General features: G+C 36.8%; 4 protein-coding genes across 7 annotated transcripts; 2 read left to right on the top strand and 2 right to left on the bottom strand.

The window, feature by feature from the left end:
• The first annotated feature begins 1,190 nt into the window (after positions 1–1,190).
• Positions 1,191–5,798, top strand: ldhba (lactate dehydrogenase Ba). 2 transcript variants are annotated; one of them, XM_057324713.1, is made up of 8 exons: positions 1,191–1,356; positions 3,375–3,508; positions 3,593–3,710; positions 3,854–4,027; positions 4,178–4,351; positions 4,669–4,786; positions 4,878–5,001; positions 5,236–5,798. In XM_057324713.1, exons 2-8 carry the CDS (start codon positions 3,380–3,382, stop codon positions 5,401–5,403), a joined length of 1,005 nt encoding a protein of 334 aa, XP_057180696.1. In that variant the 5' UTR covers positions 1,191–1,356; positions 3,375–3,379; the 3' UTR covers positions 5,404–5,798. The 2 variants fall into 2 exon arrangements, with proteins under 2 accessions (XP_057180696.1, XP_057180695.1); XM_057324712.1 differs by having other exon boundaries at positions 1,192–1,356; positions 3,372–3,508.
• Positions 5,799–7,877: 2,079 nt separating this feature from the next.
• gys2 (glycogen synthase 2) lies at positions 7,878–16,458 on the top strand. Of its 2 annotated transcripts, none has more exons than XM_057324400.1 (16): positions 7,878–8,191; positions 8,761–8,942; positions 9,976–10,167; positions 10,259–10,444; positions 10,940–11,084; positions 11,256–11,373; positions 11,463–11,583; positions 12,523–12,629; positions 12,713–12,772; positions 13,121–13,199; positions 14,453–14,566; positions 14,645–14,771; positions 15,219–15,314; positions 15,444–15,607; positions 15,917–15,997; positions 16,246–16,458. In XM_057324400.1, the coding sequence occupies exons 1-16, from the start codon at positions 8,071–8,073 to the stop codon at positions 16,456–16,458; spliced, it is 2,106 nt and encodes a 701-aa protein (XP_057180383.1). In that variant the 5' UTR covers positions 7,878–8,070. The 2 variants fall into 2 exon arrangements, with proteins under 2 accessions (XP_057180383.1, XP_057180384.1); XM_057324401.1 differs by lacking the exon at positions 7,878–8,191 and adding an exon at positions 8,468–8,472.
• Positions 16,459–17,335: 877 nt separating this feature from the next.
• On the bottom strand, positions 17,336–18,519 carry spx (spexin hormone). The gene is made up of 5 exons (XM_057324402.1): positions 18,479–18,519; positions 18,028–18,108; positions 17,884–17,941; positions 17,709–17,771; positions 17,336–17,448 (listed from the first exon to the last, which is right to left on the bottom strand). Exons 1-5 carry the CDS (start codon positions 18,482–18,484, stop codon positions 17,348–17,350), a joined length of 309 nt encoding a protein of 102 aa, XP_057180385.1. The 5' UTR covers positions 18,485–18,519; the 3' UTR covers positions 17,336–17,347.
• A 655-nt stretch (positions 18,520–19,174) lies between these two features.
• Positions 19,175–22,533, bottom strand: golt1ba (golgi transport 1Ba). Of its 2 annotated transcripts, XM_057324350.1 has the most exons (6): positions 22,421–22,533; positions 21,803–21,894; positions 21,271–21,449; positions 21,020–21,101; positions 20,349–20,383; positions 19,175–20,046 (listed from the first exon to the last, which is right to left on the bottom strand). In XM_057324350.1, exons 1-5 carry the CDS (start codon positions 22,443–22,445, stop codon positions 20,369–20,371), a joined length of 393 nt encoding a protein of 130 aa, XP_057180333.1. In that variant the 5' UTR covers positions 22,446–22,533; the 3' UTR covers positions 19,175–20,046; positions 20,349–20,368. The 2 variants fall into 2 exon arrangements, with proteins under 2 accessions (XP_057180333.1, XP_057180332.1); XM_057324349.1 differs by lacking the exon at positions 20,349–20,383.
• Between the last annotated feature and the right edge of the window lie 765 nt (positions 22,534–23,298).

The following is a 23,298-nucleotide window of genomic DNA, read 5'->3' as shown; positions in this document are numbered from 1 at the left end:
ACTTGATTTATCTATGTTTATACTCTAATATGTAGTACTGTATATTCTATAGGCCTACTCTTTTATATTAATTATAATACTCATTATTTCCTGTTACTATATTCACTGTTCAATTGTTAAAAATGTATGATTTGAATAGAGCTTAAATTAATGTTATAAGTACTATCTATTGTATATTTATAGTAGTTTTGTTTTAGAGGCTATCCAGATGGCAGAACCACCAACATTTATGTAATACATGCTTATTATACATACTCTTTTCACAGAATCTAGTATAGACCAGACAGCAAGATGTCCTTAAACCTGTCCTCCAAACACATAGCCTACGTACACTGTTCTGCTTGTTTTATATTTTTTTATAAATCCTTCTCCATTTAATATTTTTAATCTCTCTCTACCACATGCATTCCTTCTTTAAGCTTTTACAAATGATTCAATGGCCTGCTGAGAAGTTTCAAACTGGTCTTATTGGACCGGTTAGTAGGTGTAACTGATGCCTCATTGGTCCTTGTTTTTGGCATTCGAGGAGGACTTGTGGATTCATGATAATCAGGGCAGACTGTTGTGTGGAAAATCCTGTTTGTTTATGATCTGCCCTGGAATAAACACAGTTGAAGCCATAGCTACGTACGTAGATCTCTTGTATTTAGTGAAAGCAAGAGAATAAATAACATGAGCATATTTGATAACTGTTTTATCTGCAACTATCCATCGCTTTAACACTGCAAAAAAATGAATTCATCACTGAGCATTTTGGTCTTGTTTTCTAGTAAAAACTTATTCTTAAATCAAAATACATTTACCTGAGCAGGAAAGTGACCAAAGATATTTAGTCTTGTTTTATGAAAGAAAATATAAGAACGAAGTAAGTTTATGTTTAAAACAAACATGTAGTTTACGTAACACACACAGCCCCATGCAGGTTCAAGGACATTGAGCATCTCCTACTGCCAAAATCATCAAAATGGGTAAATAGTGTCTTTATTGTCAGATTTGACTGGGTATTCTGTTCGTTGGGATATGACTTTGGTATGTGCCATCATTGAGAATCTTTTCTATAATAACAATCTTTTGAAGATTCATCGAGGGAGTATTTTTAAGAGAACAATTAAACCCTTGAGACAACCCTCCAAGGGGAAAGTGGGCCGGTCTACTTTGCTCCTATTCTTCACATCGCTAAGGACGTTGCACGCACTGGCCGCAGCAGTTTATACGCCCGTAACGTAGAGCTCGACGCATAAAATCCGCTTCCTCTGCACGTCACGCGCCTACGCACGCTCACTCGCACCCGTGGTCATCGGCGTCTCACAACCTGCAGCCCAGGAAACAAGCACATTTAACATTCCTGCAACAAATGTATGTACGACACCTGTTTTATTTATCATTTATTATCCCAATGACGTTCTACCATGGGTGTTTAATTCTATTACATGTGCATCCAGCAATCCATTTGCCTGTGTGCAGATGGTCAAATCGGAGACCCATGTGGCGCAACTGGCTTTTTTATTGCTTGTTGTATGCATTATGTAATTCAATTCGCTATTGTTAACCGAGCGCCGTCGACGTGATGCGAAGTAACCATTTTAGTGTCGCGTGGCGTGCCTTTGAAAAGGGGCGGATAAAGCACTGGTGACATTTATTCTTGATATACTTTGGCGTATCGCATCTTCATATTAGCTTTTCTGAAGCGTCGAAATACAGCCCATCTTTTTTTAAAGTTACTTTTAAATGAATGAACCAACCAAGATGTTTGGTTGTGATGCACGCCTGTGCCCGATGACGAATGAACATGGTGGAATCCGTCCACATTGAACTTGAATTTGGCCTGGTTTACTTTAGTCGAATGTGAAGGGGTACCATATTACGAGTGTATTATTAACCGGAGAATATTAAAATGGGGTTAAGGTCGTGATCTTCGATTTTATTGTTTGTTTTTTAACGTAATCATTGCATCCGAATGGTCAAGGACGCGGATAAGGACGCGGTTGCGTCATAATAGGATTTATGTGCGCCCAATCAAAACTTTTAAGTTTGTTTAATGTTTATTCGTCTAATAATAACAACGTTGTTATTATTATTATTATTATTATTATTATTATTATTATTATTAGAGCCATGTTTATAAAGTTGAGTCACTTTACCTCTTTTCTCTATTTTAACGGTTTCATTAATAGCCTCTATACATCCTTTATGAATTAAGTTTTATTGAATTTAATTATATTCGAAGTATAGTAAACATGTTACCATTTATATTGGTATAGATTTATTACAAATATCATGGTTAATGTTGGCTCCTGTAATTTGTGTTTACTATGATTACTACAAATAGTACATCTATGGTTGCTGTAATAAAACCACGTTAAAGGAACCAAATCCAATTTTGGACCAGTTCTGGTTTGCATCCAGCTACCCACAATGTGTCACTTTTTGTGACACACATTTGCACATTACTTTCTGAGTCCAGTATAATACTATGATTTACCTAGTGAATGACATCATGAATGGAGCTCAGGACTGGAATCATTATGTAACTAGTATGTTTACAGCCTGATAGTTTATCGTTTTACGAGCTGATATCCATTTGCTATAAGATTTAGTTAAGGAAATGATATGACAGCATTTCAAGATAAGGATTCTTTCTTTATCGAGGCACAGATCCACAGTGAAGGGAACTGCATGACGGTCACGTTGGCAGAGGCTCAGATATTTTGGGATATCAGTATCTAACATTCACTTGGATCGCATGAGGGGATTAGTGTCACAACCGAACACCATGTCAATGACAGAGTTCGTGCATAAGCCAGTGTTCTGATGCCCTAGTTGACATTTGACAAATTCAGTTTTACTCAAATTAAATTCTTCAAATAAAATGTAAAAAAAAAATCACGTTTTTGTCTTAAACACCTGACTGACAAACTAATATGTTTATGAATGAACCATACTTGCAGCTATTAAATTAGTTATTCAATAATTTTATACAAATGTTTGGCTTGGTCTTTCTTTCTACTTTGAAACACTTTTACCTCTAAATTTAGTGAAGGGGGCAGAATGAGCAGACTTTAGTGCCTAATTTTATTACTCAAGGCTTCGTGCTGAGACTAAAGTTTAGGGTAATTCGCTCCATATGGAGTAATGGTTACGCAGTGAGTGTGTGGATGTTAGCTTGGCACAGCGTTACTGTTTGACCATGTATACTTTAAAATTAAACTTTAACTGGTGAACTCTGAGAGACCTGGGTTAAAGCTTACACCACACATTGTTTTCTTAAACTTCACACTATTCGTTTAATGGTTTAGAGGTGGCACTCTCCTAAAAGTTCATATTTTGCATTAATTTCTATATTATTTATGTTATCTACTCCCCTCTTACAGCAGATATCATGGCCTCAGTTATGGAGAAGCTGATCACTCCTCTGGCCAGCGGCCCCGCTGAGCCCCCCAGGAACAAAGTGACCATTGTTGGTGTTGGGCAGGTGGGCATGGCATGTGCTGTCAGCGTCTTGCTTAGGGTGAGTCTCTAATTTCATCATTCTACAAATAATGGGTTAATGAGAAGTTTTTTGAATGGAAAATGTAAATTTGTTGTTTTGTAGGAGTTGGCAGATGAACTGGCTCTGGTTGATGTTGTGGAGGATAGACTGAAGGGAGAGATGATGGATCTGCAACATGGCAGTCTTTTCCTTAAGACCCCCAAGATTGTTGCCGACAAGGGTGAGATGCATTACATTAGTTTAAAAAAACCATTTATTAGTAATTCACCAAATCACTTTTGCGTTACTTTGTCATATGCCGTTTGGATTGCGCAACACTGCATGAAGTCGAACACAATAATTCTTGATCTTTTTGACCGATAGACTACTCTGTGACTGCCAACTCTCGCATTGTCGTGGTAACGGCCGGTGTGCGTCAGCAGGAGGGTGAGAGCAGATTGAACCTGGTACAGAGGAACGTCAACATTTTTAAACACATCATCCCTCAGATTGTCAAATACAGCCCTAACTGTATCCTCATTGTCGTGTCCAATCCAGGTGAGCAAATTCGCACTTGACCTCAGAACCTACTCGGATGTAAAGTTTGCTATACTAAACCAAAGAAAGCTCTGAAATTTAGTGTTGCGTGTTAGAGAATCTGTTTATGGTATGGTATTTAAAGTAAACCTGATTGTCTCTGTTCTACAGTGGATGTTCTGACCTACGTTACCTGGAAACTGAGTGGCTTTCCAAAGCACCGTGTCATTGGCAGCGGCACCAACTTGGACTCCGCCCGCTTTCGTTACATCATGGCGGAGAAACTGGGTATCCATTCCAGCAGCTTCAATGGTTACATCCTGGGAGAGCACGGAGACTCCAGTGGTGAGTTTGAGAAGGATTCCTCTATCCACACTAAACCACAGCCAATCAGAACGTATGTTTAATGTGTAGCTGTATGGAGTAGGAGCCAATGAGATTTGACTGGGCAGGGCTAATCCCAAATTTGCATAATAGAACATATTACGTAAAATAAAATCTAGTTTACTAGCTAGTAACTGTAGGCTTTATTGTAGGAACTCGCTTTATCGGTACAAAATTTAGATCATGTGTAGTAACGGGTATTTTGTTGTATGGCCATTTTACCTCCTGCTAAATCCATCTTATCCAATCAGAATTGAAAATGTTTTTGCCCTATTTAGTGCCCGTGTGGAGTGGAGCAAATGTGGCGGGAGTGAGCCTGCAGAAACTCAACCCAGACATTGGCACAGATAAAGACGGCGAGAACTGGAAAGAAGCTCACAAGATGGTCGTGGACAGGTAGAGAATATCTCGATGGTCATTTAGAGAAAAGCTTTGGAAGAATCAAGAAAAGTGAAGATCTGATTTGTTGTTGTCATCTTGTCCTTAGTGCTTATGAGGTGATCAAGCTGAAGGGATACACTAACTGGGCCATCGGCCTTAGTGTAGCTGACCTGACCGAGACCCTGGTGAAGAACCTGAACAGGGTCCACCCCGTTTCCACCATGGTGAAGGCGAGTACACATGTATTCACTTACAAGCCCCTTTTTTGTCTGAACTTGTATATTCTTACAGTCACATTTGCATTGTGAATTTAATGTTCATCATGACTCATACTCTCATATCATGGAAATGGCACAAAACTGTGCTCACAGAAATCTATTGTATTGGGACATAACTGTGTTAAAATGCAAATATGCATTTCATCTAATGTTATCTAATACGCTGATGTATTTTGTGGTTTGCAGGGCATGTATGGTATCGGCGAGGAGGTGTACCTGAGCCTCCCCTGCGTGCTCAACAGCAGCGGGGTGGGCAGCGTCATCAACATGACCCTTATCGACGAAGAGATTGCACAGCTCAAGAAGAGCGCTGATACCCTCTGGGGCATCCAGAAAGACCTGAAGGACCTGTAGATCAACCACAGTGGAAACCAAACACACTCCATAACTCTGTAACTCACTCCCTACAAGTGTCGTGCAAATCTCTGTGAATTTTTGAATACAGCCACTTTTTTTCTTAGTGAGTCAAACTGCTTTTCTGGTAATGTGATAAAGAGAATGATCAAAGGGAGAATGTGTTTGGTTCTTCACATTTGCACTTGTTAACATAAAGAGCCAACACCTCTTTCTTCTCAACATAATTTAGTGAGCTCATTAGGGAAAGTTTTTGTGTGCATCTCTGTTTAAGTCAAGTGGGTAAAGAACTGAAGTGAAATAAATACATATGAATTCATTCTTCTGAATCATATTGCAGGCAGCGGTCAGGAGTGTAACACCTAATGAATAAAACCTCTTCAACCCTGATCAAATCTGTCTCCCAGTCGTTTTTATCTCTTGTTTAGAGTACAGATATTTAGCACCTTGTGGTAAAAACCTTTATTTCAAGTAAATAACAGCGCAGGATGCACCTTTAGATTTTTAACAATGACGCATCCAATACCTTTAACAACGTAAAACGTTTATGCCACAAATACAATATTTAATGGCAAACACGTCCGCCATAAATTCCATATGTGAGAAATGAAAGGCAGAATAACAGGCTGAAATAGTTACCCACAGTTTTGAACCAAGCATCCTTGAATGTGATGACGAGAGAATTTTTTACGAAGTCTCTAATTGTTTACTCGGGTAAAGCATAATTGGCAGCAGGTGCTTGTGTTTGTCCGTGTCCCTTGTTGTCGCTTCATTTCGCTTTCCAAAGCGCAATCCAAACGGGTTGTAGTTGAATTTACTACGTGTCAATCGATGTTTGCAGGAAATGTGACTCGTTTCGTCTTTTTCTTTGATGAATAAGCAAAGACTCGAGTCGTCTGAAATGTTGGGCTCGTCGGATTTCCTCCGTTCCATTAAGAGAAAATGAAGTTTTTCTGGTTTGAAATCTGCAATGTAAGATAACGCATTTCTTTCATCTTGACAGCTTTGCTTTGCCTTGCCTTTATCATCATGCATTTTAATTTTAGTAATATATTTTGTTTATAATATAAAAAAACATTTTTTAAACATTATTTTAAAATATTGATCACCTTTACCTGGAGTGCCTGTGTGCTCAGGTGTATCCATGACAGTAAATGGTTCTCTCATAGCTGTAGACTGACAGATCATTGCAGTAAGGAAAATAACCAGTGCCTTGATTTTCATACTGCTGGAAGATGAAGCACAGCTGCGCGTGTCTCTTTCTTCAGTGAATAAACCCGTCCTCTGCCGTCCTCTTTCAATATAAGCTGGGATGGTGACATCCCCTGACCTTATTTTACATGCGTGACACATCCCGTGCAAACAGGACGTCCATCCATCCAGACTATTTTGTCAACTGTCAAAATGTTAGATGTTTATTTCTTGGAAATCCTGGAAATTGATCCACTGTAGTCCATTGAGATTCAAATTGGGCTGACATGTTTTACTGTTGAAGTTCCGCTGCTATATATGCTTTTGATGCGCGTCACTTTTGATTTAGGATTTTAGTCATTCACTCCCAGAGAAAAATATGATCTAAAAGTAAAATAAGTTGTTTGTTGTTGGAAAACGTGAATGAAAGCGCTGTAATGGTGTGCAATCATAGCAATTTTCAATATCCGAAAAGGCGCGTGCTTGTTTAATAAAACAGAAAACATTCGTGTTAGTCTGGATATCATAAGGACATTTTTAAAGCATTAAGTCATCACTGTCCAGATCTTACAAGGGGCCAGCAGATTTGAATAAAAAACAGGAAAAAGTAGAATTTTTTCCTTTGCTCTACTAATGCAAATTATATAGTGACTTTTTACTTGCAGTAAGTGGATGGAAAATGTTTTTTTGTTTTTGTTTAAAAGCCTGTGTTTGGAACGACATTAACAAAGTCCTATATATATATATATATATATATATATATATATATATACACAAAGATTATTCAACATTTCACTTGTCTTTGCCATATATTATAAAACATTTTATTATATTATGTCTTATATATTTATTTATTTGTTTGTATTTTTTAACACAAAAAACGTTGGTTTATTGTTTAATTCTGTATGTGTAGGCTATTAATCCAAGATCACCTTAGTCACATTATGCTTAGGCGTATTTTCCTCCTTAAATAAATAACAAATGTTGTTCTTCAGCAGTAAAACGTCAAATACGCGTTGAAGTGCGTCATAAATTATCTGTTGACTTTTTTTCTCTCTCACACTTTTCTCTCTCTCCCTCCTAATAGAGCACTATAGGAATCTTAAATGATTCAACACTAAACCCCTCAAATATATGACTTAACAGACTGTTCAGTGTTTATTTTCTAAGATATGAACCAAGCAGGAATATGGAGTTTGCGTGCACGTGCCTTCCCGGTCAGAGGGCAGGAGCGCGCACTGGCCAAATCTTTCACCTTGATGTCGTTGGACTTCAGACGCGCATGCAGATTTTTTTAGACCTCACTATAACCTTTAGTAAAAGTGGTGTGCAACAGTTCACAGTGTGCCACTGTGATTTCAGTGCCTCCAGGCGCACCATTAGATTATATCTTCTGCGAATATCCATTTAAATCGGTTCCACGCACTTCTTGAGCCTTACATTACCCAAAATATATAATATTTAGGAGTTTTTGAGATGCGTCTTTCCAGATCTTTATCAATAACATCATTAACCGGACTTCCACTCTGGGAGGAGGATAGTCTGCCTGTGGAGGATCTCTTACTCTTTGAGATTGCATGGGAAGTAACTAATAAAGGTAAGAATTTGATTGCAGTTGTGTAGGCCTACACATACACACTGATAATATGCAATGCATAGTCATTGGGCTTCAGAATTATAGTTTTATAGAATCATACAACTGATAATTAGTATTTTTGCGATTTCCCAATGTTAAAATGTATTGCATAACCTCAGCAGAACTTCTGTGTGGCCCCTTTCACCCTATATCAGGCCCTCCTGAAAAAATGAGCTTGTTTTTGTTGATAACCAACAGCTAGACAAGCACCAACCCAGCATAAACCAACCTGTATCCTAAAGGTAATTAATGCTGATCTAAGACAGTCACATGGGATTTTTGACGTTTGTGCAACATGGCAGAGACGTCATATGGTTCAATGCATGTACAGTATGTAACATTCACACAGTCTTGTATCTGTGAAACTGTAGGTTAAACATTAAGCTTCAAATCAATAATCAGATTTTTGAGACTTGTACCTATTTGGCAGTGCATGGAAAGTTCTAGCCCACCACAACTAAGTCCAGATCTTCTCTGTCACATTCTCTTTACTAAATCTCTCTCTTTTCCCCTATACTTTTTATCCCCAGTTGGTGGTATATACACTGTTATCCAGACTAAAGCTAAGATTACAGTGGACGAATGGGGGGAGAACTACTTCATGATGGGTCCTTACTACGAGCACAATTTCAAGACACAGGTGGAGCCATGCGAACCTCCAACCCAAGCCATAAAAGTGGCAATGGACTCCTTGATTAACAATGGCTGCCAGGTATCCCACAATAGCCTACAGTTATTGCCCTGTCGGGAGCATCAGAGGCTCTTCGTTGAGGGTCCTATGTCCGTTTAAAAATGCACCTGGTATATTTCTGTCCAGCCCAATACTATAAACTGATATTAAGCACCCTTATATTAGCTTTGGTAGTTTCCTTTTTGTTATAAAATGTAATGGTTGTGTTGCGTTTATGTCTTGGATTATTTTGACCAACAGATGTCGCAAAAGTGTTGCTTTAGAGACAAAGCAAATAAAATGTGAAACGGCTCCAGCGGGGGCGCTATAGGATTGTTTTTTCATTTCATTTTTTTAGTGTTTTCATATTTTGAACATAGAATCTAAATCGGAGAGACAATATTTGTATTTTATTCACAATTATTTGTTTAACAGACTGTTAACACAATATAACTTACAAATGAGAAAAACAAGCTATTAAAAAGACAACAATGCCAATGTCAAGTACAGTCTGTGATGTAATGACATGGTGACTACTACCTAGCTTATCAATATTAATTGTCCGTACAACTAATCATTCTTTAAATAAATAGTGTTAAAATATGAACTTTTATCATAAAGACATACTGATCTGGAGATTTAGTGGTAAAGTGTGACAAAACGACTTCAACAATTTAGCTCAAAATTATAATATCATTTTGTCAATATTTATTTTTAATATACTTTGAATATTTTTATGTTCTCAAAAACAATAAAAAGTTACAAATATAATGCAAAATGTATAATATAATATAATTTTGAATTTAAATTTAACATTTAAATTTGCAGCACTGTCAACAGCACGTTGAAATTAAATAAATGTAAATGCGAGCTCAGCTCAGTAAACCAGATTAGCACCAAAGCTATAGTAGAAATCGACTAATAAAAAAGTATAAAATAAAGATTTATACGCATACAAACTAAAATAGCATGTTCATTCTCATAGTATGCATCCAATATTACAAAAGCAGGGGCCGTGTTGGTATATTTGTCTGTTTTAATGTCATTATTGTGTTTTCCCGGTCTCTATATGCAGGTGCATTTTGGCCGCTGGTTGATTGAGGGTAGTCCATATGTTATTCTGTTTGATATTGGGGCAGCTGCATGGAACCTGGACCGGTGGAAGGGAGATCTGTGGAACGCATCTAGCATCGGGCTGCCGTATCACGACAGGGAGGCCAATGACTCACTCATATTTGGTTCTCTTGTGGCCTGGTTCTTCAAAGAGGTGTGTAGTTATGCACTAGCGCGACATGACATTTTTAGTTTGATCTATCTTGTAAACAATTGTTTTGTTAAACCTCTTTGTCTCTCACCAGTTAACAGACCAACTTCAGGACAAGCCTAACGTAGTTGCTCATTTCCACGAGTGGCAAGCCGGGACGGGGCTTGTACTGAGCCGCTCTCGTAAAATTCCCTTGGCAACTATTTTTACCACACATGCCACCCTGCTGGGGCGTTACCTGTGTGCAGGCAATGCAGACTTTTACAACAACCTGGAAAAGGTGAAACGTTTACGTATGTTTCTTAGCAAAGAATATTCAATCATATCAATATACCGCCATTGTTATTTCAAAAACAAGTGACCACACATTTTCGTGATATTTAGATCGAGTCCAAGAACAATCAGCTGGGGTCAATGCTTTATTATAACTTGAGCCGAGAGAGAGCGTGAGAGCGTGTGTGGTGATAATTGGGTCTGGTGTAGGAAGCATAAAGGTCATCATGCCTGAAGGTCGCAGACTTTGACTGAAGGATAATTGACAGCATCTCATAATTGTGTGGTAGATATGATTGCGCGTTGGCCCCAGGGATACTTCCTACCTCCACCGATGAGGCAAAAATTTTATTTGGTGAAACATTGGTTAAATATGACTTGGAATCGTCTGTTTCCTGTCTGTTTGCTGCCATGCTTTTTGATGTGAACGTACACCAGTCCTGTCCTGTCATCTCACTCTGGTCATTCTTATTATCACTGTTTTATTTTTTGTGTGATGCAGTTCAACATAGACCAAGAGGCAGGAGAGAGACAAATCTACCATCGGTACTGTTTGGAGAGGGCTGCGGTGCACTGCGCACATGTCTTCACCACTGTGTCTCAGATCACAGCTGTGGAGGCCAATCACATGCTCCATAGACAACCAGGTTCTTGTTGTCAAATTTAAGAAATATATGTGATGTAAAACAATAACAGTATGAACACTCCCAAATCTGTACAAACCAACCTTTTAATAATGCACCTGATCAGCCAATCACAATGCAGAATTTTGTCTTTAATAATTGTTCTGTGTTTATGGTATTAAATACATCTTGCAGATGTCGTCACCCCAAATGGCCTTAATGTTAGGAAGTTTTCAGCCATGCATGAGTTCCAAAACCTGCACTCCACAAACAAAGCCAAGATCCAGGAGTTTGTAAGAGGCCACTTCTATGGGTTGGAGCTCCTATATCAATACGTATTAAAAATTATTTATCCTTCTCGTTTATTGTTGCTTAATTTGATAAATCTATTCTCATTTGCAGACATCTGGACTTCAACCTGGATAAGACCCTCTTCTTCTTCATCGCCGGTCGATATGAGTTTTCTAATAAGGGAGCAGACCTGTTCCTTGAATCTCTGTCTAGATTAAACTATCTGCTACGGGTATAAATATTTTACTTGTGTTTTTTAGAAACTACACAGCAGTGGTAACAAAATAAACTGTTATTAATTCTCATACTTGACGGTTATCTAATACCATAAAAAATAAAATTATGTTCTGTATTGAAAAAAATCCCATTCATATCTAGCAACTACTCAAAGCTAACCCTTACGAAACAAAAATATATATACTGGAAAATATAATGCAATATATTAAATTATACATTTCCATATATTGGAACGAAGTGCTTTTTTTCAAATACATGAAAAGTTCATGTTTCTTATAATTCCTGTAATATTGTAATTTTGTAATATATTAGCGATGTATTATTTGTAGGGCTGTCAAACGATTAATCTCATCCAGAATAGAAGTTTGCGTTTACATAATAAATGTCTGTGTACTGTGCATATTAATTTTTTATTTATAAACACAAAAACATACACATACTTGTATATATATTTAGGAAATATTTAAATGTTTTTATTTATATTTACCAATAACTGAAATTCTATATCAACGTTTATTAATTGTTATATTTAATATTTTCCTTAAAAATATGCATTGATGTGTATGTGTTCATAAATACAAAATTAATATGCACAGTACACCGACATATGTTAGGTAAACACAAACTTTTATTCTGGATGCGATTAATCACGATTAATCATTTGACAAGCCCTAATTAATTGATATATTTTCAACTATATATTAAATGTTTAAATTAAATTACTTAATATATAGGAAAATATGTTTTCTATGTGTAAGGGAACATAAAGCAACACACACGCACAAAAGAAATCTCAGAACATCTTATCAACCCTCTGGCAACCATCCACAGCAGTCTGGTGGACAGATTTGTTAAGAAAATTCCTGTTCACATTTTCTTCAGAAAAGATGGTCTTGACTGATTGTGTGTTTGTATTTGTTTGTGTGTCTCGCAGGTGCACAAGAATGATGTCACAGTAGTTGTGTTTTTCATCATGCCCGCAAAGACCAACAACTTCAACGTGGAGTCTCTAAAGGGACAGGCTATACGCAAGCAGCTGTGGTACGTGAAACTGAAACTTTAACACATGTTTTTCAGATCCAGTGTGTCAGATTTAACCGGGGTGTCTTTCCTCTTCATCACAGGGACACAGCCCAGTCTGTAAAGGAGAAGTTTGGCAAAAGGCTTTACGAGGGCTTGTTAAGGTTAGCATTATTTTGTTCATTTCTTTATCATTCAGATTTGCATCACTCAGAATTGATGTGACAGTATATGTTGCCCGTATGTGATGAAGAACAGAGATGATGAACATCTGATGTTTTAATTTGACATGGCTGTGTAACCTTTGTGTGCTTGAAGTGTTAGGTTTTCGTAGTGTTGACAAGATGATGATGAGAATCCACCACACTTCCTTCAGAGGTTGTCAGTGTTGGGTATTCATATGTCATTCTATGATGTAATTGGGTCATTTCTTGCGTCATCCTTAGGAAGCGCAAGAGCAAAATCTGTGTGCGAATGTGTAAGTCTACTCTAATGAAGTTCTACGTTCACAGGGGTGAGATCCCAGACATGAGCAAAATTCTGGACCGAGATGACTTCACCATAATGAAGAGAGCTATTTATGCAACACAGGTCAGATTATATTATATAACAGATATTATATCATAAATGACAAGAAGCTCACCCGTTAAGTTTTGCTAAAGAAAGACTCATATAGGATATGAGTAATTTAAACATTTTTAGGTGACCTTTCCCTTTAAATGAATTATCACTCTCTTTTAAAACATCAGCAGCAGGTTTCAGCACAAACTAGAAGGTGTGTCCAAAGATGGACATCTCAGAACTAATGAATAAATGCATTCAGTGGACTTCATTCATTCTCCACTGCGTCTGTTTTTTATGAATGGGTTCTAATCAAAGGTCAGCTTTAGGTTATAGTGAATATTGACTTAACGGAGGTCTCTAAATCTGAGGTTGAATCCTCTGTATCATTCTCCTGGGCCACTGGCTTATGTTGAAGTGCTCAGTGACGTATTTAACCCTGTTTCCTGACTGTTCGTGGTCGATCGATTGAATGTGTTACTGAGATTTATTCAACAGCTTCGTAATGGCAATGTTATGGACATCCAGTCAATATACAGCCACTGCAGTTAGATTTATCTGTGCATCAATATTTCGGGAGCTACAGAAGGAGCTATTGATCCATTCGCATAGGTATTTTTTATAAAGAGGGAATGAGAGTAAGAAATGAGACTCATTTTTCTGCAGGGTTAAAACCCTTTTTTTATAAGCGCTTCAGTCTTTTGAATTTAATAGGAAGAATAATGTATAGGAACCAAGTAGAAACTTGAAAAAACCATGAAGTTGAGTTATTTTTTGTTTATTGCTCAATATTATGGTGCCCACATAATGTAAAAAAGTTTTAAGAGCAGAGAAGTGAAAACTCATGACTGAACTTTGTGGCCCTTGTCATTTTAAGACTTTAGATCACTCTGTTTTTTAATAGTTCATATATCTCCATTTTCTAAATTCCTAAAATCCTAAAAACTATATACACACATGTGTTTCTTTGCATTTGAATTTGAATTTAAAATGAACTGTGTAAAAAAACATCACAGAATTTTAATATTAATGTATTTCAATAGAATGAAATTTGAAGAAAGTATAATTTTTAAAAGACTTAAGAATTTAGGATTATAAAAAAACTTTTTCAAATAAGAAACCATTTTAATAAACAATGTTAACTGTTTTACACTGTTATTATTTTAAACTCTTTTATAAACCATGTTGGCAGAATAATGGAGCTGTATAATGGAGCCAAACCTACAAACTGAATGCAAACCAATTCTTAAATTCTGACTTTACTCAATTCTGGTTCACCCTAGAGACACTCATTCCCACCGGTAACAACTCACAACATGCTGGACGACTCAACGGACCCAATCCTGAGCAACATCCGGCGAATTGGCCTCTTCAATGGACGCAATGACAGAGTGAAGGTACGAGGTTTATTGGAATCGCTTAAATAAGAACCCTCACGTAGAACCCCATGTTAAGGATAATTGTTGTTGTGTCAGATTGTGTTCCATCCAGAGTTTCTATCCTCCACTAGTCCCCTGCTACCCATGGACTATGAGGAGTTTGTGCGTGGCTGTCATCTCGGAGTGTTTCCTTCTTATTATGAACCGTGGGGATACACGCCAGGTTGCGCACAAAATGCTCACACACAAACAGAAATTAAACTTTTATGATATTGGTAATCGCTTTATGAAGATGCTTTAAACCAAACCCTTTATAGAAACCTGTTGACATACTAGATTTAAAGCAAACCCTTTTCAAAATCCTCCACTATGTTTGTGAAGACATTTTAAAATATTTGGCCTTCACAATGTAGCGCCACCCACCATTCACATTTACATTGGTGGAACATCTGTCTTGAAATGAATACCGTACGGTGCACATTCAGATACTATGGTCTATGTAATGTTTGGCTGTGCAATTTTATTTGTGCCAATACACCATTTGACACGGTTTTTTCTCAGACGCACTAATTGTGCACACACTCTGTCTATGCGCATTTTCATGTTTAGCTATTTTTCTTTCATAACCATGCGTTATATTTCTCTTGATCATAACCTATAATGTGTTCAGGTGAATGTACTGTTATGGGAATTCCCAGTGTCACAACCAATCTGTCTGGATTTGGCTGTTTCATGGAAGAACACATCTCTGACCCGTCTGCATACGGTTAGCGAGTGACTGACCATTTATAAGAACTACTTGTATTTGAATTGCCTGTATTGTGCTTTACCACAAATTCTCATGCATATTTACAGTCACATGTCTCACAAACATTCTGGCTGTCATCTGCTATAGGGATCTACATTGTGGATCGGCGTTTCCGTTCTGCGGATGAGTCGTGTAACCAGCTGACTCAGTTCATGTTTTCCTTCTGCCAGCAGTCACGACGACAGCGGATAATCCAGCGTAATCGTACAGAGAGACTGTCTGACCTGTTAGACTGGAGATATCTTGGACGAGTGAGTGGCCTCTTAAGGTCATAATGTGTAAACGGGAAACTATAAATATAAAATGCCTAGTAATAATAATAATAATACAAACCTGCTCAAGTAATTGTTAATTGTAAGTAAAAACTTTATTAAATGTTGAAGTCTTTCATTTCATTAACAGTACGAGCATTTTATACAGAATATTTTTGATAAACATTTAATCATTTCATATGTTCCCTTGGACTCTACCAGTTGAGTTACGCTGTTGAATTGCTGTCTACATACAGCGTGTTTTCATTATAAAATGAATAAGAATTGCTTACTTTTGTCTCCGCTCAGTTCTACATGCACGCCAGGCATCTCGCCCTCAGCAGATCCTTCCCTGCTAAATTCAAAATGGACCACCTCAACTTTCCACTGGTAAGTCCTGCTAATACTCATGTTCTCGCAGATTTCATATTCTGTCCAGTCCCACAAATCATTTAAACAAAACCTTCAGTTGTGAAGGAATACATTACCGTGGACTACTTTTCTAGGCAGATTTTCAGGATTTTGATTACTGTGAAAAGATTGTAAAGTAATTTGTTTGCCATCATATTGGAATTTAAGTAACTGATTGGAAAGTGAGCAAAGTAAGAAAGTAAGTAACTGTGATTTTGTTTCAATAGACCCAAGGTTTCCGCTACCCCCCACCCTCCTCGGTACCACCTTCCCCATCAGCCTCCCTCCACTCCACCCCTCACCACAGCGACGAGGAAGATGACGAGCCGTATGATGAAGATGAAGAAGTGGAGAGAGACAGACAGAACATCAAAGCACCTTTCACTCTGGGTGCAGCGCCGGAGGGTAAGAAGACACAACCGGGGCAAAATGGGAATTAAGAGCTGCACCCTTCTGCTCATCTCATCTTCCCAGTTCATCAGATTTAAAGATATTTGTTACTTGAGAGCATTTGTATAAATTGATGATACAGCATTGTCAAAATATCTGAGACCACATTGAACATCTGGGATCCCATTTTCCTGTTAAAGTCTAAGTATTTTTAAAAAGTTTTAAAGTTGATCATTTGAGGGTAATTTAGTAAATGTAAGCGAATTTTCATTCTTTCGTATAGCGCAAAGTTTATCACTTGTGATGAAAAACATTCCGTTTAATTGGAAAAGAAGCATAATCATATAACATTTTCACTTGTCAAATATTATATAAAGACTTATAATATTTTTCCAAGAAAAGTTCAATATTCCAATAATGATGTACAAAGTGAAACAAATGTAAAACAAACCGCTGTTTGTTTCACAAAACAAGAAATCTGACACACTCAGTGCAAATTGTTTAATTGATAAAATGTTCACACATTCTCCAAGTGTATTCCACATTGTAATTTGAATGTTGATCCAACATGAGAAAATGAAAAGAAAATATCTGTACAGTTAATATATATTACATAGATTTCAGTCATCATAAATAGTTCCTTTTCCAGGATGATATGTCTTGGTAAAACCAACCCTGAAATAAAACAAAAAAATGACAAATATCTTATTACTCTTTGCTATCCTTTTTGATTAATATATCATTGGAACAACCCAACGGATTCCAGTAAATCACAGACTGACGGAAGAGCCACATAACTGAACTGTTATCTGCAAACAGTATTTGATGAATGTGCACAAAACATCAGAAGAGTAAACACAGATGAACTTCTTAAGATGTATAACTCCACGTGGCTCACAAAAATGGAAATTTACAGATGAAAGAGTCATTTAGCTGGTTTCAGTAAGGTTCACTATCATCTCTGGCTTGTTGGAGAACATTTAAGAGAAATGCAACTGCTTTCGAGATGCTCAGATTTTCTGTGTTCTGGCTGCGTGATTCTGTAGAGAGAGTTACAATTATATAGTTAGTTGTTGAGACCAATATTGGATAAAGGAAAAGCTTTCTAATATACCTTTATAGAAAAAAGCTAAACTTTACATTAGTGTCAGTGTTAGGCTACAATAGTTTTGCACAGATAGGCTAATTGTAAGTTTATAAATAATTTTTTGTTTGCAATACCAATTAATTTTAATATCAATTGTATTTGCATGTAATAGTTTGTATATTTGCATGTATATTTTGAAATAATAGTTCATACCCAAGCGAATTGTGTCATACAGGTCCCCTTCATTTCTGTCCTCAGCCACAAAGCGCCGTCCCTCTATAAAGACAATAAAAAGTAAAAAAAGATGTAAATAAAAATACGACGTTGTTTGTAATAAATGCCTGTTTATAAACATTTTAGACGTACGAATAATTGAAAAGTAACTTACGTGTGCCCTTTAAATATAACATCGCCTGGGGCGTCCAATTCCTACGCTGAAAACTTACCTTTAAACATACAAATATAACAATATAAGTCCAGGAAAAACCACATGATTTTAATATGAAGCGTAAAACATCATCGACTGTGTTACCGTGGGCGCGCTCCAGGAATGGGACACAAACGTGGAGAGAAGTAAGAGCGTGAGCGCGTACGCCGAAAGAGTTTTTAAACCCTGGAAAGTAATAGATCAGTATGATGTTTAATTATAACTTTAATCGCATGCAAAACATTGCAGAAATATCGTGTTGTCACTTGGATTTCAGTATACCACCATTTTAAATGGAATAACATAGTGCGTAAAAGGGTTACATTGATAGCCTACCCCGTGCGTAAAAGCTGTAGAAAAACTACGGTAGTCTAACCATAGCTTAACCAAGACATTTGTATGAGAATTATGTTTTTATAGATGAAAACTAACACCATTATTACTATTTAAGAAACTTTAAGACACCATAGGTCGCTCAAAAGCTATTATTTCAAAAGCCAAATTAATACTAGATTAAGTGCTGAAAGTGGATAAAAGTGCATGGGTGCAGTCTTACCTTCATAGCTTCAGATGTCCTTCTCAGCTCTCGAGTCTTTGAGGCAAAATCAAGAGTGAAGACAATGACGGCTGTCCTTATTTATAATCATCAGGGTGGAGGAATGTTGAATGAATTAGTCTTCAGCTATAGGTCAAATCCCATTGATTCACAACGGGGCCGGACCGCGAACCTTTTAGACGGATTAGTTAACCCTGTCTTTAAAATAAACGAAACCCTAACATTTATTCCCGAGACACGCGGGGCTCTCCACATCCTGAGAATTATTCTGTAACCTAAGATGCTATTAGGTGCGGTGTTTGGGAAATTGACTTTTAATAGTAAGCAATGAAGAGGGGAGGGCGGACAGTATTGATATGTTTACACCTGCAGCAGCCATGCGTCTCAAATAAACCAGCCAATCGTTTTTTATGAATGAACGCAGCACAGTTTCTCAGAAAGATGCTGATGGGGTTTCCCTGCTGACACTATATATATATAAATATCTGCCTTCATGTAACTTTCAATTTATGGCTTTTCCAGTGGTAAGCAATTGATAGAAAAGTAAATTATATAGAAAAAAAATTAAATCAAATCGTTGCTGCAGTGTATTTCAACCAACAATATTCTCAGTGGAAAAGTATCATTGTATAGAGATTAGGTAGAGAGAGAAAACAATTGAAAAATAAAAGTACTTATGATTTTATTTATTTGAATATTCTAAATAATCTCATTTTAAAAGAACAGTTACCCCAAAATTAAAATTGTGTTATTTACTCACCTTAATGACTTTAAATGTACAATTTTTATTACATTTTTGTCTAGCATGAGTTTTGTGCACTACATGGAGATTTTTTGAAGACTTGCTCTGTCATACTAGAAAATTACTTTTATTGTATATGGAATGTGGGTGACAAAAGTTAGTCTGTTCTGCGGCACCCCCATTTATCCATTAAATAAAAAGCAGACTTTATACCATATTTTTAAATATATATTTTAAATATACATGTATTTTATTTACAAAAGTTCATGGCAGCTGAACCATTATCCAATCCCAGTGCTGAGATTTTACAACGATAAAAAGAAAACGACATATTCGCATGGCTGTTAGTCATACGCTGTCACAGCTAAACCTCCCAGTTTACAAGGAAGTGTAAATAAGGCTCTTGTAAACAGATGTGACGGCAAAAAAGGAAACACAGAATACAGACTTTCAGAAGTCAATAGAAACCAATATTCTTAAACACATTCAATAAACTGTCCCTCATGAGATAGCCTCTGCTGACTTCATCATGCAGTATGCATTCATGAAGTATACACTTTGTGATCCTCCAGGGTGCAGCATGCTGGGCCATGTGACGTCGCTCCGTAGATTTGCTGTGCAGGAAGTGGCCGTGGCTTCTTTTCCAAGCCACAGAGTTTGCTTTTTGTTGTCGTAGATACACTCAAACCTGACGTCATCCATAAAATGGAAATTCGCTTGACTATAATGCTTCGGTAATGACCTTAGAAAATCCATTCCATAAATAACAAAAAAAACACAGTCTTTGTTAAACCATGTTGTTGCTTTCGCTCATTTTGTCCACATACTGTAATAAAAAGGCGTAAAAGAGTAGAATTAGGATACTTTTAAGAAATAAATGATTACATTCAAACATTATAGATTATACAGACAAATTACAGTAATACATTTAATGTAATACAATTGTATTACAAGGTATTTACATATCAAACAGCAAATTATTTCCTTTAAAAAACATAACATTAGGAAATTGACTGAAGCTGTGTACGCTCTTTGTAAATAAAGCGCAATCTAATCAGTTAAACAACATGATGCACACAGAACAGCAGATTCATGCTCACATGCAAGACAGAGTTAGCAGTGACTGACCAAGATGTCTGACTGTCCGCTCAGCCTTTGGAAGGCTTTAAGAAAACAACAAACACACGTTCAAAGAAAAAAGACACTCTTAAGAAACTGTTTTCTGCCGTGAATAAGAAAACAGATTTGAATCTTGCCCAGAAAAGGCAATGTGTGTATTTTTAAGCATAGGTACTTATGCTCATCCTAAATCAATGATCCGCCATCAGTATCAATTGTGAGCCACCTACTATTGGATTTACATTTGAAATCATTTTTAAATTTGAAATATCATCATGTTGCTAAGACGAAGTATTTGTCAAAGCCGAAATTGAGACTTTTGTGGGGAAAATACTTCCTTCCAAAGCCTTAATAACAGCATTCTTGTTATTTGTATGTTTCCAAAGATTAGTTTTCAGAGCTGCTACAGCAAGCAAAAGCATTTTAAGTGAATTTACACTGATGTACGCTGGTGTCCTAACCAGGTGCGACAAGTCTTCAAAACTTTTTGCTGCATTCAATCTCTGTTCAAAAATCGGAATAAAAATGGTGGGTAGGCCTACTGCTTTCACTTTATAGCATCGTACCTGGTAGGGACACGTGTAAAATTCACTTCAGTTTTAGAGAATTCTTATATAATAATAATTACAAAATAAATAAAACACGGTGCACTTTTTATCGCCCTGCTGAATAAAACTTACCCCACTTATTATAGGAAAATTCAGCAAATATCCAAGTACAGGAATCCTTCTGATAAAACCAATTACCACCGGAAAGAACCCCCTTCAAACACAACAGAGAGAAAAATATCAGGACATGTGTGATTTAACTAGTATTAGACCGATTTTGCCACTGTTCTTTCTAAATATTAGCCATTAAAAACACATACACCGCTTAAATAGCTGCATATTTTTTCCTGGTTAGCAGTTTTTCATTTGTACGTAAAAAATACCTAAATAGAAGAAAGAAGCCATAAAACTCTAGAATCACTCCGACGATGGGCCATCCGATCAGCACCACGAAGACGCCCCCCAAAAAGAAGCTGGTGGCTTTCATCTTGTGCTTCTGGAAGAAGAACCTAAAAGTTCTTTCCAACCCAATGACGAATGCCAGGCCAACAACAAAAAGGATCTGAAAGAAGACGAAGATCAAGACAGAGGTAAGCGAAACACTGTCTTTTGGTGAGGGATCTGTGCATGTTTCTCTATAAACTCAAGCATACACAGTTAGTACTGAATATGTAGCACAAGTACAGTGTAACCATATCATAGTCAAACTATTCAAAGAGACGCTTAATGTTAAACATGACAAGAACTGTGAAGAATGTAGAATTCTTAATTGTAAAATATTTAGCTTCAGATCACAACAGCCACATCTTGGGTGAGAACTGTGATCAACTTAATTTAATAATCTTAATTACCTAAATTGTTGCCTTAACTTACTAAATAACAATTTAACTTGGATGAGAAAAAGAAAACACTCACATTTCCTATGGCTAGTAAGGCTTTATCAAAAAACAGGATCATCCCAAAGAACAGGAAAAATACCCCAAACCCTGTTAACCCCATTCCAATCTCTGTTGGGAGAGAAAGCACATCAAATCCAGTTTATAGCAATTACATGAATCCAGACAGATATGCGCATATTACAGCTCTTGCCTTAGCAATGAATGACGCAATAAATAATCATTAAATGTAATAATAATAATAAATAAATGTCATAACGCATAAAAGTTACGTAAGCTCTGCAAATTCGATTGATTATTATGTAAGGTTTTTCTGACATAAACTTGCTTTTGTATGTTTGGCTACGTCTCTGTGTATTTCAGTCTGATGTCAACGTTACAACAGCTTTTGTTGAGTATTATTTATAAACGAAACATCTATATCGAACGATTACAGATGTATTCAAATGCTATGCTCCGCGATATTTACATGAGTATCATTTGCAGATGACAGCTGCACCCAAATACATGAATCCACACGCGTAAAAATATTTAGACAGTCTTAATAACAAAGACATTGGACTTTATAGATGCACGTGCTGATGCGCGACATTGTATAATTAAAAGCTGTCAGTGATACAGGTTACAGTGGTCTTACTTTGGGAGTCGGTGAGGGAAATCATCTTTGCTTTCACTCCTCTTAACACCCGCTTGTCCACAGCTGTTACAGGAGCGGAGACGTGTTCCGGAAACACTCGCTTTCATCTTCCGGTGAAACTTTCCGCACAAAATACTTTTGCGAACTTAATATATTGTCAATTAATTTATTGCTTAACGTATACATAACGTACTGGTCAAGTTAAAAGTCAGATTAAGAAATTAACGTACCGTACTTGTTATGCCCCGTCACGTTAAAAGTCCCAGTACTAAAAAAATCGATTGAACAAATATCACAATAGATAACTTTCCAAATGATTTTACTATTAAATTATTACATTTATATAATGTGACCCCATACATTTCACAAAAAGCAGCTTTGCATTTTGAAAAGCCATAAATGGATTCCCGGTGTCCACGGCGACATCTGGCGGTCATAATTACAAGTGCAACCTTTCACAATTGCAAGGCTGTTTGGCAGATCTTGAAGTATTTCAAAAACTCTGAAGTTTACGGTAATGTACATTTAGGGGCGGTTTCCCAGACAGGGTTTAAGGCTAGTCCCAGACTAACTTGAATGTTAGAGGTGTCTTAATAGAAAACAACTTGCACTGACTTATCTTAAAATATATCAGTGCGATTGTTTTGTCTCAGGATGCCCACCAGTAATGTTTTTTGAAAAGTATGTTTTTAAAAACAACTTAAATATCCTAATTTAACCAAGGCCTAGTCCTGTTTTAAAATAATCCCTGTCTGGGAAACCGCCCCTTAAAGTTCAATGCGTTTAATTAATAATCATTATTATAAATTAATTTCATTTAAACAAATGTTTAAACGTTTGTTTGTAACCCATAGAAAAGAAAACACCACAAATGCATG

This window comes from Triplophysa rosa, linkage group LG24 (genome assembly GCF_024868665.1).
Source record: "Triplophysa rosa linkage group LG24, Trosa_1v2, whole genome shotgun sequence".
Classification (NCBI taxonomy): domain Eukaryota; kingdom Metazoa; phylum Chordata; class Actinopteri; order Cypriniformes; family Nemacheilidae; genus Triplophysa; species Triplophysa rosa.
Note: the sequence above shows the minus strand (reverse complement) of the source record. Positions and strands in the feature narration are given on the sequence as shown.